This window comes from Corvus hawaiiensis, chromosome 26 (assembly GCF_020740725.1).
Source record: "Corvus hawaiiensis isolate bCorHaw1 chromosome 26, bCorHaw1.pri.cur, whole genome shotgun sequence".
Taxonomy (NCBI): Eukaryota; Metazoa; Chordata; class Aves; order Passeriformes; family Corvidae; genus Corvus; species Corvus hawaiiensis.
The window spans coordinates 10013610-10032212 of NC_063238.1; the positions used below are offsets into that span (position 1 = coordinate 10013610).

The 18603-nt window shown below is 38.2% G+C and overlaps 1 protein-coding gene across 7 annotated transcripts in view; it reads left to right on the forward strand.

Moving 5' to 3' along the window:
- CSPP1 (centrosome and spindle pole associated protein 1) overlaps nucleotides 1-18603 on the forward strand; it is a 68571-nt gene that overhangs the window by 25705 nt on the left and 24263 nt on the right. For 5 of the 7 annotated variants that reach the window (XM_048286711.1, XM_048286710.1, XM_048286713.1 and 2 more), the window contains 10 exons: nucleotides 554-647; nucleotides 1612-1669; nucleotides 5271-5461; nucleotides 6355-6473; nucleotides 7471-7549; nucleotides 7882-8002; nucleotides 11991-12126; nucleotides 14116-14262; nucleotides 16483-16595; nucleotides 17666-17815. In XM_048286711.1, coding sequence (XP_048142668.1) covers nucleotides 554-647; nucleotides 1612-1669; nucleotides 5271-5461; nucleotides 6355-6473; nucleotides 7471-7549; nucleotides 7882-8002; nucleotides 11991-12126; nucleotides 14116-14262; nucleotides 16483-16595; nucleotides 17666-17815 — 1208 coding nt within the window. The remainder of the gene's footprint in view (nucleotides 1-553; nucleotides 648-1611; nucleotides 1670-5270; nucleotides 5462-6354; nucleotides 6474-7470; nucleotides 7550-7881; nucleotides 8003-11990; nucleotides 12127-14115; nucleotides 14263-16482; nucleotides 16596-17665; nucleotides 17816-18603) is intronic. The other 2 variants (XM_048286715.1, XM_048286716.1) reach the window with 1 other exon arrangement.

Consider the following 18603-nt stretch of genomic DNA (forward strand, 5'->3'; position numbering starts at 1 on the left):
AGGAACCACCACAAACAAAGTTTTTGGTGTTCCTTAAGGTCTACATGAGCTGTTACCATTATTTCCTTTTACATACATCCTTTTACATCTGTTGGTACTTTGCTAATTCTTAGTAGTCATGGGAACCATCCTAAAAGTGGAGCAACTTGCTTTCCTCCCCATGGGTTTGACTCCCTTCAGTTTTAATTTTCATTTTTATCCAGAGCAGTGCCTCATAATTTTGGAGTGCTGTAGTGTATCTTCCTTAGGTGAACATTAGAAAAAAAAAAAAGTTACTTTTTTTAGTTGCTTTTGTATCAAATAGCTTTGAAACTATAGAAAACCAGGCAAACTAGGAAAGTAATAATGAAAATTCTAGTAATTTTGATCATCATACTCCAAACAAATTGTGTGTTAAAACCAGAGATCTATTTTTTTAAAGTCAATAAAGATCCAGTGTTCGTACAGTCTGCTGTGCTTCAATTTTTAAATTGACTCAAAGACAATGTTTTTGTCCAGTACCTTTTGTGTATTTTGTGGAGCATTTACACAAATGTGTGGTCATTTCCTTTAGGTGGTCAGGACCGAGAACTTCTCCAGAGAAGAAAGGAGAAATACAGACAAGAACTGATGGAACAGATGGCTGAGCAGCAGCGAAATAAGAGACGGTAATGGAAAGTTACTGTATTTTTTAAAGACAATGGCTGAAATTTAAAGGCATTCCATTAATTCAGTGCAGTAAGAAGTAATTTCATAACTAAGGGATTCCAGGTAGCTGAGTAATACTGCATTTAATTAAACTCATTGTCATGAGAGATTTAGTTTATAATGAACATATTCACAAGCTTTCAGTGAAACAAAGAAAAGCCAAATACTTTTTCATTTTTAAAACTGATTTTTAGTTTCTTAAGGGTAAAGAAGCTTTAACTAAAGTTATCTTTTTTTGCTGGTACAGGAGTGCTTAACTAGTTGGCAAAGTTGAAAATCAGTTTTGTTTTTGCCCTCCAATTTAGGAAAGTAACCTTTCACTTTTAAAGCATTTGATCATCTGGCTTATGCAGAATAATAAAAAATTAATTTCTTCCTTACCTATTAGTAGCTGTCTACTGAATAATAGTATGGATACATAAAAACACACAGCAATATTAGAGAAGGGATAAGGAATTAAAAATTGCTCGCTATTGACAGTCTCACTGTGACAAAAATTGTACATGCAGGACAAGCCTGAGCCCAGAAATTACAAAACAGTATTTATTGCTGCACTTTCAAATCATTCATTTCTATGTGTTTAATATTAACTTCTTGAATGTGAATAAAGACAAATTTTTTAGAAATGTCCTGAAAAGTTGTAGTAAAAAAGAATTGTGGTGGTTTCTCCTTTTATGGCAGTTGGATTTTTACTAGGTGAAATAGCTGATAGCCAGATACTTCTTGAGAGTTCTGTTTATTTACCAGTATTATATTACTTCCTTCCCTGACTCCAGAAGAAATCAAGTGGAATCATTGTCTTCTGTTATCCTGTATTTTCAGAGCTCTTTGAGCTACAGAGTTGTGAATTTGTGTTTTGAAAGAATGAATATAGTTGTTATTGCTTTCTGATTTGATCCTTTTTTTTAAAAAAAACCAAAACAGTGAGAAGGAACTTGAGCTCTCAGTTGCTGCTTCTGGAGCTCGAGACCCAGAAAAGAAGGTAAGAAACTTGGATTTTCTTTCATCTATGTAGCCTCTTCTTTTTTTCTTACATGCACACTGTGATTGTTCAGTCACAAAACTGTACAGTTGTGACTGAGCTGCTATAAAATGATAAATGTTGGGCTATTTTCTTTTTAATAGGGCATCAGTATATAAGAAAATTGAAGCCAAGGATGATGAGGCTGTGTGGTGGTTTAACCCCATCCAGCAGCTGAGCCCCACAAGCAGCCGCTTGCTCACTTCCCCACCAGTGGGATCAGGGAGGGAATAGGAAGGGTAAAAGCTGCAAAACTCATGGGTTGAGATAAAGACAGTTTAATAGGGAAAGCAAAAGCTGCACACACCAGCAAGGCAAAACAAGGAATTAATTCAGTGCTTCCCATGGGTAGCCAGGTGTTCAGCCATCACATGTCTTGGGAAGACAAACATCCCTCCAAACATCCCCCTCTTTCTCCTTCTTCCCCCCACTATATCTACTGAGCATGATGAGCATGGTCTGGAATATCCCTTTGGTCAGCTGGGGTCACCTGTCCCAGCTGTGTCTCCTCCCACCCTCCCAGGCACTCCCAGTTCCCTCACCAGCATGGCAGCACGAAAAGCAGAATAACAAAACCATCTCTATATTATCAATCCTGTGTTCAGCACAAATCCAAAACACAGCCTCATAGCAGCTACTGTGAAGAAAATTCACTCTTCCCTAGCTAAAAGCAGCACAGGCTGTAAGTCATTGCACATGCTTTCAGTTTAAGAGGAAAATACTTTCATGGAAGTTATTGAACATTTTCTTTTGCTGTGTCCAAGTGGAAATTTGTACCAACAGTGGGTATCATGGAAAGAATACTTAGTGTCCAGTGGTAGCCTCTTCCATACACACAGTAGTAAACTTTCTTTGGGAATGCAAAGTATGCTTTTCTCTTTCTTAATTAAAAAAAAAAAAGGTTGTTTTGCAGATGAGTTGATCTCATTATAGCAGTTTTTAATTTAAAATTTGTAAATTTTTTAAAGTGATCCAATATAGTATTTAGGATTACAAGCATTTTTACAGGATTTTGTAAAAAGCAAGATGTTTAGTATTGTGTTGTTCATAAAGACTTAATGCAGAGTTACTACTGTCTCCAATTCCTTAGTAAGGTGATGATTACATTAAGAATTTTGATTAATATGTATCCAGGAGTAGGTCATCAGCACAAGTAACATCAGGAGGAGACTGACAGTCTTGCAGAGACTGACAGAACTTGTATGATTTGCATGTACATGCTAAGTGCCCAAAGGCATTACAGGTTGGGTATGGTGGAGATGTGCTGTTTAAGATGCAGGGTGGTAACTTTTGTGCAAGAATAGACTGGTTATTCATTTAACTGGTTACTGGTTTAAATTATCAATAGTGCTGGTTTGGGGGATGCTACGACACTGAATGAAACTTGGGCCATTTCTGGGGGGTTCAGTAGAGGTGAAAGAAGGCCCTATTTGCTAGAAAATGTAGATGAATGAATAGCTGTAAAATGCTATTAGTCAGGTCCTTGTGGGTCCCTTCCAACTCTGAATATTCTGTGAAAGCATTTCTTTCTTTCTGTGAAGCTTGTAAGACAGGAGACTAAGAACGCACAAAGACAAGCAATGAAGCTGAATCAAAATTCTTACTCCTAAATGGGGAGAGTGAATACCTGTCTGGTTGCATGTTCCTGCCCTCCCTGCTTAAAGTGTCTGTCATGCTTGTTCGGTCTCAAACTGATTCAGCTTGGTTATCTGGCAAAAATCTGAATCTTTTTTGCTGCTTAGTTTGTATGGAGAGGTCAGCTGGTTGATCAGGGATTCAGATGGTGAAAGGGAGAGGGATGGAGTGTACAGCTGGGAGACAGGCAGGAGAGGAGGCAGAACTGAGCAGAGGATGCTGGCTCTTCTGGCTCAGCAGGCTGCAAGGTCAGTATAAACAGTACTGTGTAATCAAAGCTGACTGTGCAGAAGCCTGCTGTGCTGCAGCACTCAATATACCATACACATCTCAGTCAGAGTCTGCAAAGTGCCTGTCATAGGAACAAAATTATATCTAGAGTAAGTATAGGGCATGCATAGTGTTTTAAAAGCACTAATTTAGCTGAAAGCCTTCAATTAAGTTGAATTGCTACATTCATTAAGCATCAGTCACTGTTAGCTTTAAATTGGCTCTCAGGGAGAGATTCTAATTAGGTGGATTTCTTGATTAATTACAGGTTGGTTAAATAGCAATGCCTAATTAAGAATCTATAAATGTAGACTGTTGTATATACTGCTTGTTTAAAGTGAAACGATCCGTAGGATGAACTGAGTACTGAAGTCACATCTGAAATCAGCTCTAGAGTTGAAATCTGGGGCACTTTGGGAACAGTTCAGATTAAAGTTTTTAGTGAGAAAGGCTGTTTTAAATGTTCTGCTGCTCAAGACACTGGATTTGAAAAGACAAAAAGTCTGTAGACCGCTTTATGAAGTTCAGTTGCTTTAGCTAATATCTGTTATCTGATTCTGTATTCACATCTAGAAATTTGAAGTTAAATGTTATAAACAAATATTCATGTCTAGATTTTGAGAATTTTTATCCAAACGCTGTAGTCCATGATTGGTGAGTACTAACTGCCTTGCATACACTGTCTTGCAGCTAAGAGATGAGGAGGTAAAGATTTAATATTTTCTTGAAATATTTCCATATTGTAGGGTATATGATTTTCTGATAGATATTTAATATGTAGCTGGTTTCAGGTCTTACTTTCTCCAAATGCATGTTAGTTGAAGAACTTCAATATTAGGACCAATAAATTCAGAACAAAATCTCTTTTACTTGTACACTGTATGATTCGTTTCAATTTTCCTATTATATTGCCTTATTTAAACAAACATTAGAATAGTTATGCAGAGCAGTTGCTATAAGGGCTTTCTGGGTTTGATAGGATAATTCTGAAACTAACTGACTTGCATGCCTTCACATTATTTGCATGTTGCTTTTGACTCTCTTCTGAGGCTGCCAGTTATCAATAAACATTTGCTACTTCTGTTTTAAAAAGAACTCCCCCCAAAAATTTGTAATTGTTGTGGTTGAAAAAATTATTAAGATCAAAGGAATTTAAAAAAGAAAATAATGGTATTGCAAGGAAATGTTTATTGGAAAAAGTCTCAGTGTGTATTTGATTTTAGTTTTAACTGACTATGAGCTATTTCAATCTTGGGGTGGAGGGGAGGGATTTCAGAAAATTTTCCTATGCATTATATGAGAATACTGTCACTATAGAAAATTGGCAGCTGTAGATAAACTGTTCTACAGACAGCTGTGGAAATGTTCTTTTTTTCTGGACATGAACTAGATTTCTGAAACCTGTGATAAGGTTGCTTTTTGTAAATCTCTGATAAAAGTTCATCAGAGATTGACAGAGATTTCCTTGTAGGGTTAGACTCCCAGTAGATCACTGGGAGGAAAAAATGCAGTTTCTAGAAATTTGAACAGCTAGTTGTGATCCTGTGTTTAACCCAACGTAAATGGAGGTTCAGAATATTTCCTAGTAATAAAGTAACTGTTTTGGTTTGGTTTTTTCCCTCTCTCTTTTTCTCTTACTTCTATTTTTTTCCTTCAGCCAAATAGATTGAAGCAATTTGGCTTCACAGCAAGAGCTTTTGAAGAGAAAGTACCTCCTGAAAGGCCCAGGGTGGCTTTCCAAACTCCAATGCCTGCCCGTTCAGCCTCTCCAGTGAATGAAGACTCTCAGAGTGATAAAGACTTTCAGAGGAGTCTAGCCAGCAGTCTTGGGGAAATGGCAGCTCCCAGGTGCTTCATCATCATGTTCGTTTTGCATGTTAAAGGAGATTGTTGTTTAGCATGTTATAACTGCTGAGGTAGAGCTCAGTGGTGCTGCTGATCATTCTCCAAGGAACTGATGAAGGTAGAAATAGTATTTTGACAAGTAACGGAAAACTAACTGCTTTGAACTGGAATAAACTTTTAATGTCAGTTTCTTCACAGTTTATTTGAAAAAATCCATGGAGGCTGGATTATCTCTGCAGGCAGCTCTCTTCTAGTGGATGTTTGTGTAGATAAGGATTGTAGAAATTATGTCCATGCCTGTAATATTGAATCACGTTGTGAGGATGCTTGGGCACATGCCCAGCAGAGTCCATGTTTTCAGAAGGCTGGTATGGCATGAGTTTGGCCCCTGCTAATTAAGCAGTCTCCCAGGGCTGAGCTCAGGAATGCACTGTAGGCAAGGACAGCTTACACTAGATGGTGTGATTGTGACTAAACTATTCAGGGAGAGAAGGAGCTTCAGGCATGTGGCTGAAGCTGTGCTGTGCTACTCACCCTTTGACCAGATTTTGCCTTGTTTTCTTTATTAATGTAGCCAGGAAGTACCATTAACTGAGCCACTTAAAGAAGGTGTGCTTGTTTTCTGTTCCTTAGATCCCTGGAATAGTCTGGGATCATGTACTACTCCCTCAAGGAAGGTTAATTCCCTACTGAAACTTACTGCATCTTGTTCCTGCATGCCACTAATGAGAGGTCTTCAGCTGAACTGAATCTGGAATTTTTCCATAATTAATTTTCTTTCTATTCCTGTCCCCACTCCATTCTCTTTCTCTCCTTCTCTCCTCCACCCACTTCTTTTGATGACATCTTTTCAGTTGTACAACAAACCAAGGAATTGTGTCCCTTTTTTCTTTAAGGCTTGCACCGTTGCCACCGCCTCCACCACCAGTTTTGACAGACAACTATAAAACACCTTATGATGATGCTTATTACTTTTATGGGGCTAGGAATCCTTTGGATCCTGCTCTTGCATATTGTAAGTTGATGATTTTAGGTGGATTGGTTGTTAGAGTGATTCATATGACTGCTTTTAATCTAGTTTAATGATGGTAGTGTAGAACTTGTAACAGCAAATTAAACCCGTTTTTTAGAGGCGTATTGAATGAAAAGGGCTTTTTTTCAAATACTGTTTTTGAATGAAGTAATTCTCTCCAGCAACAAAAAGGGCTGTGACTTCCAGAAATCTTGTTCATCACTTGGACAAGCTCTAATCTCAGATTCTTTGCTGTTACTCCTTCCAGATTATTTTCTTTATAATTTTGATAATTAAAACATTATTTCCTAAAATCACTTAAATAATGATTAATTACATGCTTAGGCATTGTTACGATTTCAGATATAATTGTCAATATTTTAAAGGTATTTATTAATACATTAAAATATTAAAATAATGTCTGAAGTAATCTACTTTTATATTTTAAGAACTTCTTTTTTGTCTGTCCTTTGACTGCTTCATGATGATCTCATGGTTGAAACAATTGTGATGTGTGTAGGGAGGGACTGGATTACATGGTGTTTGTTTTTCTCTTTTTTTCTTCTTCTTTCTTTTTTAGAGAAAAATCCAGAAATACTTAAAAAAAATTTTTGTGCTACCTTCATAGCAAAGGTAAAAAATAAGGAGAAAAAAACCTTAGAAAAATAACTCTTTTACTAATTTATTTGAATGACATTTGGAAAGAATGAGGACGAGTGTCACCATTAAGCGAGTAATTTAATTTTAGAATATTTTAATGAAGTAATTTGTAAAATTTAAAGAGGTTAAAGTTGAATTTAAGAAATGGACTTGTACCTTGGCATTGTATTTCTTGCTTTAGAGGGCATTCAGGATTAGCTAAGTTTGTTACAGAAGCTGAGAATGCTGTTTGTTCTGCACTCACAGAGTTTGAGCAGTGAACTCTGTTCTTTTAAATAATGAAAAATATTTATATCTGAGCATTCAAAATTTAAAATAGGGTTTATTTTTTCACTTGCAGATGGTACAGGTATGATGGGAATGCAACCCACACCTAGTCTGGATCCTCCTTTAGGCCAAGCCCCAGTAGAGCAGTCCATGTAAGTATTATCTGTATCATATTCTTTGTGTGTATTTTTCTGTATTGATATACTTTTTGTGTTGGTAGTATTTTGCTGAGAACAGATATGCCTTTGAAATAAAATGTGTTAAAGACAACTCTTCAAACTTCTAATAAAAGATTTTTATCTAGACAGTAGAAGAGTTATTCAGTGAACTGCTATTTTCATATGGATTTAAGAAAATGTTTGGGATTATAAACTGCCAGACTGTGGGAAAGAACAGCTCTTAACTTCATGAAGGGATTTTTTTTAATTACCCCACTTTGGACCCTGTGATGTTTTCCTTTTATATGTGTGATTTTTCAATTTAGAAATAACATTGGACAGAGGAATACAGGAGACAGACAAAGAAGCATGGGAGTGTATTCAGAAGAAAAAGCAAAGCCTTCCAAAGAGGCAACATTATCTTATCAACAAGAATTACAACAGCAGGTACTGAGTGATAAAGTTTCTGACTCTTTATTCTTCTATTTTTTGACATAAAATGGTGGCAACTCTAGTACTCTGTAAGACAATTTTATTTAGCTTACAAGTAAAAAGCTTTCTAAACTCTTCTTCCGTTCATGACTTCCTTCCTCTGACGCTGCTTTAGCTCATTTTAGCTCTTCAGGTGGACAGTAAGCTCTTCAAATTTTTTGTCAGAGGCAGAGAGAATGTTAAGAATGTTACAGCAAACACATTAGTTCCAGCCATGTAGCTTTATATTATTATTTTCATGAGCATAAGCACCTGCATCTTAAAAGGAATGGCTTGTATTGCTCTGATATTCCATTATTGCTACAATATTAGGAACAGTCTAATTTCAGTAAGTTCTTCATGATCATTTGGGCACTAATTCAAAGGCTTGCCTCATGTTTATTTCCAGTGTGTTTGTAGGTGGTGTCTTAATTCTTTTCAGCTTCTTTTTTGAAAGACTAAACAAATTTTTCAGGTCTCCTGTTCCAGTAGACATCCAAGTCCTATATTCATTTTAGTGGCCTTTTGCTGCTGTACCTTGTGGGAGTTTTTAGTTATAAAATGTATTTGACCATGATGAGACATGTCTCTTTGGAAGAAATTTTGCTAGAACCCAGTTCAGTGGCACTTAACATTTTCTTGTTCTATTTTTTCTCTATTTCTTTGGTGGTGGTAAATAATAGGTATAAAAATACTGTAGTTCTAATTATGATTGTGCATAAGGAATAAATGAGAGGCTGCCAACCAAGGTCGAATAAAGAATAGAATAACCATTTAGGAATAGTATCAGGTACTGTACATGTGGTTCTCTGAAGGCATTTTCTCACTACAGTCTCAAGTAAGTTTTACCTCCCTATATGAGAGACTGCACAGATCTAATAAATGTGGCATGATACAGTCTTTCAAAGTTACTATGGTTCAAAGCAAACAGAGGGTATTCTTTTTTTTCCTATAGACAAACCCGACTGATGATTTTTATAAACACTTGAAGGGGCTAGATGGGTCTTTGTTGACTCATTATATCTCTTACAAAATTGTGATTACTTGGTAAATGGAAATTATAGAATCATAGAATGGCCTAGGTTGGAAGGAAGCTTAAAAATCATCCTGTTCCAATCCCCCTGCCATGGACACCTTCCACTAGACTATGCAGTGTGAAGCCCCATCCAACCTGGCCTTGAACACTTCCAGGGATGGGGCATCCACAGCTTCTCTGGGCAACCTGTTCTAAAGCCTCACCACCCTCATAGTGTTTTATTTAATTATATTTATCTAATGAAACGTTTATCTGATGCACATGAGAAATAAACTTAAGAAAATTACAGTAACATATTTCAACTACATAAATAATGTTTTAAAAGCTTTGAGTAGAAGATGGACTTTTTAACGGCTGTTCACTTTATAAATGCTACAGTTATTAGGAGACTTAGTTCCATAGATGATTTTGAAGAAAAAGAAGAGCAAAGCATATGAACATTCCTGTGTTATATACATCGATCATAATGTATTACTGCTGAAAACCATTTTATGAATGATTATAGAATTGTGGAACATTCTGTTAAAGCATTTATTATTAGGAGTCACCTCCAGTCTAAGTTTTGGTTAAACAAAACATACCAGATTGAGAGAAGCAAGTGCAGTAATATTGTAGAATTTTGCCTTTTTAATTTTCAGGCAGTATAAAAATTTGTATCAAAGATCCAAAGATAAGGAACTTTTGATCTAGTGCAAATGTCAGATGTGAACATTTCTGGAACTTGGAAGTCTGTAGTGGTTTGGTTCAAAATATCTATTACTTACTTATTTTATTTCTGTGAGATAAGAATTTGGAGAAAGCAAAGCAGGCACAAAACTTAAAAGAATATGAAGAAGTTTTTTAACAGACCTAAAAGAAAGAAAAATAGTCAGACTAAACCTTCAGGCTACTTCTCCTCCCCCCACCTTTCTCCCTTCTCCCACTGACAATGTAAAAAGACAATCCTTGAGATTTCCAGTCAGTTTACCACTTCTATAATAACCTTTTTTCAGTTCACTTAGGGAGAGGAGTCTCTCTTGCTCATGCTATGGAGACATCTCCACAAGAAACAGTTATCTCTTGGCTTCAATATCACAGCAAGACAGCCGCCCGGGTTGGTTCTCTGCTCGCATGTGGAAGTCCCTTCCCTCGACTTCCAGCTTTCCCCACAACTGCTTTCGAGGGTTCAGTCTTGAGCTACTGGGGTACCATTTTAAGGATGAGCTGTTCAGAAGCAAAGGTTCTCTTCACCCATCTCTGGGAGCATCTTCATCTCTAGGAATAGAGGCCCTCCTCCTCCCTGGGAGCAAGGGTCCTCATCACTTTCATCTCTAGGAACGGAAGTCTTCTCCTTCCCTGGGAGCAAGGGTCCTCATCAAATTACAGCTACTGTCATTTGCTTATTTCAACACAAGTACTTTTGCTCACAATTACAGCTACTGTCATTTGCTTATTTCAGTACAGGTACTTTTTGCTCTGAATTGCAGTTTGAACTCTTCACCCCCCCCATGCTTTCATGAAATTACAATGAGTACTCTGATGTATCATAGTCCATCACCACCATAGTTTTACAACAGAATTTCAGCTTCTAAGCTTGAAGCATCTCCTCTTTCTCCTCCCTCAGGGTTTCAGCTCTTCTTTCTTTACTGACTTTGGTGTCTCTATGGTGTTTTCTTCACTTGCCTCCACCTTTCCTCTTCCTCTGGCTCAGGAGAGGATTGATGTCTGCGGCTTCATCTGTTCTGGAGGAAACTTACAGCACTAAAGGTTTACTCTCACCCGGCCCCACAGCTGGAATTCGCTTATCGCTGTTGGTCACATGATCTTTGCCGGGCAGGGAGCAGCAGCCCCAGATGAGCCCCGACTGCAGCAGGGGCTGCCCGCAGGGAGCAGGGGCTGCCCGCAGGGAGCAGGGGATGCCCTCACGGAGCAGGGGCTGCCCTCACGGAGCAGGGGCTGCCCGCACGGAGCAGGGGCTGCCCGCACGGAGCAGGGGATGCCCTCACGGAGCAGGGGCTGCCCTCACGGAGCAGGGGCTGCCCGCACGGAGTAGGGGCTGCCCGCACGGAGCAGGGGCTGCCCTCACGGAGCAGGGGCTGCCCTCACGGAGCAGGGGCTGCCCGCAGGGAGCAGGGGCTGCCCGCAGGGAGCAGGGGCTGCCCTCACGGAGCAGGGGCTGCCCGCACGGAGCAGGGGCTGCCCTCACGGAGCAGGGGCTGCCCTCACGGAGCAGGGGCTGCCCGCAGGGAGCAGGGGCTGCCCGCACGGAGCAGGGGCTGCCCTCACGGAGCAGGGGCTGCCCGCACGGAGCAGGGGCTGCCCGCACGGAGCAGGGGCTGCCCGCACGGAGCAGGGGCTGCCTTCACGGAGCAGGGCCGTGGGGGGCCGCAGGCGGAACAGGGCCGTGCCTCGGCCAACCCGGCTGGGCCGAGCAAGGCCCGGCCTGGCCCCGCTGGGCCGCCTGCAGGGCCCCCCACTACCTGTTCGAAAGCCAGAAGACAAGAGAGCTTTCCCGGGGTTGGTTCGTTCTTTAATGTGGATCACAGAGGCATGTCAAGCTGCTTAAGTGGCTTAAAAAGTTGCCAAAGTATTCAAACTAGCCAATTGATTGGTTCTGTCAGGTCATAGAGGAAGCTGTAAGCACCTCTTTGCAAGAGAATCACTTCCATGGCTGATGCCCTCTTTACTAAAAACCCAATCTATACTAAACCATGACTAAGTCTTATAATGTGTAGTATGTTTCTCTGATTATGCACAACTGGACATGCATGTTTTGACAACAGAATTCAATGCACTGTCTGGAGTATAGGCAGCAAACTGTTTGGATTTGCTTGATGTAGAAGAGGGAAATAGATAATGAGAGCATTCAGTTTGCTCTGTTAACTTTTTATGAAATTTCTACTTAATGTGATACTATTGTGGAACTAACTTTGGTTGGTTTGTTTTTAGATAAGAGAGAGAGAAGAGCGACGCAGACAAGAGAGAGAGGAGAAGGAGAAGTTAGAAGCAGAAATGAGGAATTACAATCCCTGGGGAAGAGGTGGTGGTGGTGCTCCTCTCAGAGATGCAGAAGGAAATCTTATAAGTATGTTTGTGAGAATTATGGGTTGTCTTTTCAAGGCTGATGTTTCCTTGCTCTCGTAAGGACTCTATTCAGCCATATTATTGCTTGTTTTGTAACACTGGTAGCCCTTGACAAATAAGACTTATTTGTTTCAAGGAGATGCACTCTAGGAGTAGTTATTATTTTGATTTCTGTAGAATCATTCAAAGAATACAATCCGAACAAAATGGGAAACACAGGATATGTCAACTGTAAGTGAAGACACAATGCAGTTGTAAAGGGAGAAGGAGGAAAACAAGCTGTCAGAATCATCTGCAATACAAATATGCTAAAGTCTGTTGTGAAGACTTTTATTTAAACATGTACTAGGAACAGGTTTAAAATTCTTTTTCATTTTAAAAATAATTTCTAGGCTTAGAAATCTCTACTTGTGATATGAAAAATGGAAGCATGTTTATATAAATATACAAAGCTAAGTGGAATATTTAGATTTCCCAAATTAACACTGCTGGTAAATGGCTATATAAAGAGCGCTCAGCAGTAATGGTTTTTAAGTCTTACTTTTTCCAAGTGCTGTTTTATACAAGATGGGAGCACTGAGCTGGAAGATAGCTATGATCGTGATCCAGGTTGTTCATCTGCCCTTCCAGTAAATCATGAAATACTTACTGGATAACAGTTTATGTATAAAAGTAATTAGTTTCAGTTGTATGATACCTGAGCAACATGTGCCAAAATTAGTAGTATATTTTGAGAGTAGTGAGTAAAGTTTAAATGCTTTTTAAAGATTTTGTGGCCAAATTACAAGTTTAGAAGCTTGTATTAAGGATCTAAGCTTCTGTTTATCCTCAGCCAAATAGAGGTGTTCATACTGCCTGACTTCAGGCTCTGTATTTATATGTTTGGCTTCTTCCTCTAGGCTTTAACAGTGGTGTGACTGGAAATGTAAAGGTCTCACACTGACCTGAGCTCTGCGTGTAACTGCGGAGAAGTTTATCTCTGTCTGTAAATGGGAAACCAAGAGAAAGAAGCTTCTTACCCTGTTTTCCTGGATTACATATGTAAAATACTTTTCCCACCATAGCTTGGCTGCATGATGGATAAGCTATGAGTCAAGTGTCGTGAAACAGAACATGCTTTCTGACGTCTCTTTTTTATGCAGTGTGACTTGTCCTTTTATCCTCTTAAAAATGTCTGTAAATAGCATTTGAGACTCTGATATATGCAAAGGCTGCTTTACAGAGAGGCATGTAATTTAAAGTTCTTGGAATCTGTGTGCTTAAATGGCTACAGTAATTAATAATTATCAGAAACACTATTTCAGAAGGTAATCTGAAAACTATGCAGTACTTTTTTGCTTTGAAATGAGCCTTCTAAGTGTAGTACAGTAACGCTTCAAAATGAGCTGAAATTAACATCTTTGATCAGGCACCATGTAAATTTTGATGAAAATGTTGGATAATGTTGCTTTGCTTACATATAGAAATCTGCACCTGGATTATTATTCAAGACATGAAGGCCAAAATATGCTTCAGTGCTTCAATTTCACTCATTTCCCTGAACAGTAATTAAGGAGAGATTCAGCACTTAAAATATCAATACTAAACTCAGAAGTATTTTACAGCTTTAGGGAGATAGAAAAAAGGGTGGTTTCTAAATATGTGCTTATCAACACAAACTTGTGAGTCAATTTTGTCTTTGAGTTCTTTATCTTTCCATTTAATAGCATTTTGAGGCAGGGGAGAAGGGAGGTTTGTTGTGAATAATCGTTCCTGACAAAAGAAAAGCAAGAAAATAAATCTTTTAATCTGTTAATTAATAGGACCTAATTATTAGTATTTCACCCTTAGCCTCTATATTCTTGCCTTTGCCTGAATTTTTTGTTCTCATGGCTGATATGCCCAGGAAAAGTGGAATCTGATCAAAACTCTCTGTGTTTTGGAGAATCTACAGTGAACATGCTTTTATGAGATTAAAACACTATAAACAGTTATTTCCCCTTTCCTTTAGCGGACTTGAATATCATGCACAAGCGAAATGAAGAGGTATATCATAATCCAGAGGCAAGACTATATGAAGATAAAAGGGGTATTGTTGACCTAACTTTGGCCTCCTCAAGACCTGAGAACTCAGAAGCATCTACAAATAAAATAGCAGGTTTTTAAGAATACTGTATTGCTCCTCTCACTATCCATAAGTCTTAGCGATCAAAATTCCATAGTTCTTTACCTCTTTCTGGCAGTCCTATGCTAGTGTTAGTGCTATCTGCCTGTGAAGTCAGTATCATGCTTCTTTCCCAAATTTCTTCATTGCTGTCACTGTGTGCTCTTAAAATCTTATCTGTCTTGTCAGTAATAACTAAAGCTGTTTTAGCCCTGAAGAGTCAAGATCAGCATATTAGTTTTCCAGATTTGGTGTTTTCTAATCCAATCTTCATACACGTTTGTCTTATTTTTAAATGACATAGTAAAAATACGGCTGTGTGGTAGGTAAGAATATGGAATAAAAGGAAATGGAAGGTCTTTAGGTGTATGATGTTAGAGGTTAAGGTGAAATTGGCACAGTAACTAGGTTAACAAGTTCTAAAAAGTTACAGGTAAATTGGGTACATATGGAGCCCTGTGCACTGCCTCCGAGTTTTAGGGATTTTGTTTTATTTTCATATTTTAAAACTAAGGCATCTTTATCTCCTTATGTTTTGTGAGACATCTGAATGAGAGCACTGTGTTACTCCAGACCTGTCCCTAGTTTAGGATGGGCAAAGGCCAGGATTAGTGATGATCTTCTCAACTCAGATTAGATGCTACTTTTCCTTCTCCTGGTTGAATTGTTGCACTTCTGAATAAAGAATTACATGGTATTTGGGGCATGAATCTATTTTGCGCTGTTGCAATTCAGCATCCTTACCACTGACTTTTGTTCCTTCTGTCCCACCTCTCTTTATCCCCAACAGAGTGTATATTTAACCATTCAGTAAGAAGTGAAACAGGAAGGCTGATAAAGTAATAATGTAAAACAGCCAAGAGCCCCCTGGTTAGCTCACTTACTTTGGATTAGGAGGTGGTGAACATCAGTGATGGGAACATTACAGTCTTGCACCTTGAATTTGATCAGCCACACAGTAGAGTGGTTTTGTGTATGTTTTGGTGGATTTGCTCGCTTGGTTTTGTGGGGTTTTTTTGTACACTGCCCTATTAAAAGAGGAACTTGCAGGATAGTAGCTGGTACACAGCAAGTGTTTTCCTTGATACTTTCCATAGTAACTTGCCTGTCTTGTACCCATGCCTTCTAAATGGTATATAAAACTTATTCTGCTTTTTTATATGGAAGTAACTCCATCATGAAAGAGCCACATGTAAATTCAGTTATATTTTGGAAGGATTCAAGCACTGCTTCCATGTAAGGAAAAATAATCTCAAAGTGTACTCCTTGGTATGCAAACACATGTTCCTAAGGCTAGGCTGTAGCAGTAAACATGTGCATTCCTCTGGGAATACTTTTATGTGTTATTTATGCTTTCATCTGACTTGGGTGTTACCTCACCATATAGGGAAATGTAATGTTTGTCTCAGCTCAGCGGAGCTATTGCTCTTGCACTTGCTTGAGGCACTGTCCTTCAGAGCAGACATGATATGAGTGAAGAACGTGCTGCATGAGCTGGAAAGTTAACACAACTTACTCTCCTTTACTTCCTTTCTTTTTCCTCTGCTTCTTGTAGGGATTCTGTTCTGCAAAACCTGCTCTGTGTGGTATCTGAATTAATCCTCCTGTCTAGAGCTTTGGGGTCTGTATGGTTATGTCATGGTTGTAACTCAGGGCTAAAGGAAACCTGACACTTCAAACTTCATAGTACAGAAAGCACTTTATACTGGCAGAATTCAGTTCTCTGACTGCTTAGAATTTTATTTGCCAGTCTGGGGCTTTGCTTTTTGTAGCATCCTTTGCTCTTTTGTGTAAATATTTTTTCTGTTAGGATGCTCTGTTTTTAAAGAGTGAATAAACCTAAGGAACAGAACTGTATGTTCTAAGTCAGAGGAATTGCCAGCAGTAAAGTTATGAGGCGTAAAGTATTTGCTATTCTAATTAACTTGTAGGTAAGGTTCTTACATACTAAGCTGCAAATTGGACAGTAGAATAGGTGACTTTAGTAGGTGTTGTTTTGTAGAAATACAACTTGCTTGGATGGTATTAAACAGTTAAAACCTGGCAATTATTCCAGGCAGACAATGTAAGAACTTTTAAGCCCAGCTATAGCATTGAGTTACGACCGTCATAAGCTTCCTTTTGAAACAAGTGTCTTGGATTCCCCCTTCTTCACTCTGGCTTGCTGTTATAAGTTCTGTTTGATTTTTATCTGTAACCTTTTCCCTCCCTTAGGTGTTACATTTACACAGGCCTCTCCTTTTGCTCGAGGTAATGTGTTTGGTGAACCTCCATCTCCAGAGCAGCTTAAGCGACAGGAATCCTACAAGAACTTCCTCCGTCTACAGGTGAATGCTCATGCCAGATATCATCTGGTGAAATAAATTGTAGAAAAAGGTTTACAATCAGAGTAAATAATCACTGCCAACCAAAGACCTTACTTGTGCTATCATAGCCAATTCTGTACACAAGAGGTGGACTAAAAGCTACATACTATTGAGTTTCTTAGATTTTGGCTTACATAATAGCATCACTTATACAAGCATTTCTTAATAGTTGGCTTGTTTAATCTAGACTCTGTCTTTTTTTTTGAAGTACAGCTCTCTAAATACAGTATTGAGTTCTGAAGCTGTACATATAGTACAGGTTTGCATACATAAATGACTGCAGAAGCAAAGATGTTTGCCCTTGGAAGTCTACATTATAAAAACGCACATTCATCAAAATGAAATGGTGATCAGTCATAGTGTAGTTATTTATTGATGGGTACATAAAACCTGATTGTTCTTCAACCAGCATATATCTTCTCTCCATAATACTTCACATTTAATCTTATACTGCATGACTTAAATATCAATGTAATTAAATACCATTATCAAGGAAATCAAAGATAATTTAAGAGACTACTAAAGTCATACAGTTAGTTTGATGTGGATCTGCTGAAAAGAAAAGATCAAGGTTTTTTTTCCATGCATAGGGCTGCCAAAAAGACTAAAGAATGGGCAGACCTTTTGCTTCACTAAGTCAGCACTTCATCTAATAATACTGTAATTGTGGAATGGAAAAAGTTAATTACCATATCTTTTTGGTTTCCCATCTTCCATTATTTGATCAGTGAATAAAAGTGTTACTGCAGCACATCTGGAATAGAGCAAGTGTTAGGAAATACTCTGGTTTTATTAGTAGTGTTTATAAGTAGTTTTCCTGTTGGGGGGTGGCTCCAATGGCCAAAAAGAAATAGTAAAATAGAATCTCATTTTAATGGAATCCTGCAGCTGAAATATAGGACAGGCTCTAGGATTCTTTCAGTCGCATCATACAGCTTTTGATCTTGCAAGTAATTACTGCAAAAATGGTGGTAAATGTTGTTAATCAGATTACAATTGACAGTTGAATACTTCTTTGTTTTATTTTTAAGATTGAAGAAAAGAGACGTAGGGAAGAAGCAGAGCGAGAAAAACTTAGAATGGAAGAAGAAAAAGAGGAAAAACGACTTGCAGAGCAGAGGATGAGAATTCAAAAAGCATATGAAGAGGAACTAGAGGAGAGAAGGAGAAAAGAGGAGGAGGTGTAGTATTTTGATACTTTGACTTCTTTCCATGCTAAACTAACCCTTTGTAATATTTGTTGTCTAGGATGGTAAGCTGAGAATTGTCCTGTGAATTGGTCTTTGCTCTTAAATGGGTCTGCAGGCAGAGGAGAGGTAGAAGATTGTCAGCATTAACTAGCACATTCTTCTCACTCTTTATGGTATACTACAATCTTGAAGTACTATTAATTCTTTAAAGAAAAAGTCTGTAGTTTTATAAATGACAGTGGTGCTCTCCTTTCTAAAAGAAATTGGTGGTGAGGCCAATAAAAAGCTTTGTCAAATTGGTGAATTAAAAAAATATCATCCCAGTTTTTTTCTTAAATTTAATTCGCATGGAACTATTTGTAAAATGTAACTGTACAGAAATATTTTGTAAAGCCTTTTTTTGAATTGCCAAGGAAATATCTTTGAGATAAGAATACTGCTTGTTTTGGAAGAATGCCAAACAAATCTAGTGAATACTTTCCATGAAGGTAAATTCAACCCTAAATCTATATCCATTGATTTAGTTCAAACCCCAAACTTTTATTTCTTGGGTTTGCATTTTAAAATAAATTTGCATAATTTAGACTATAATAAATAATTGTAGGAAGAGGACACAAGGACATCAGAGAAGGAGGAGTCTTTCAGTACCCTATGGGATTATGAAAGATGAGTTTAGGATGTAGGACTTGAAAATTTCTAAGACAGAATGTTTAGCTTATATTCTAAATTCTCCTTCCCTGGTATGAACAGATTAGTTGGATGAGCCTTGTCTTCTGGAT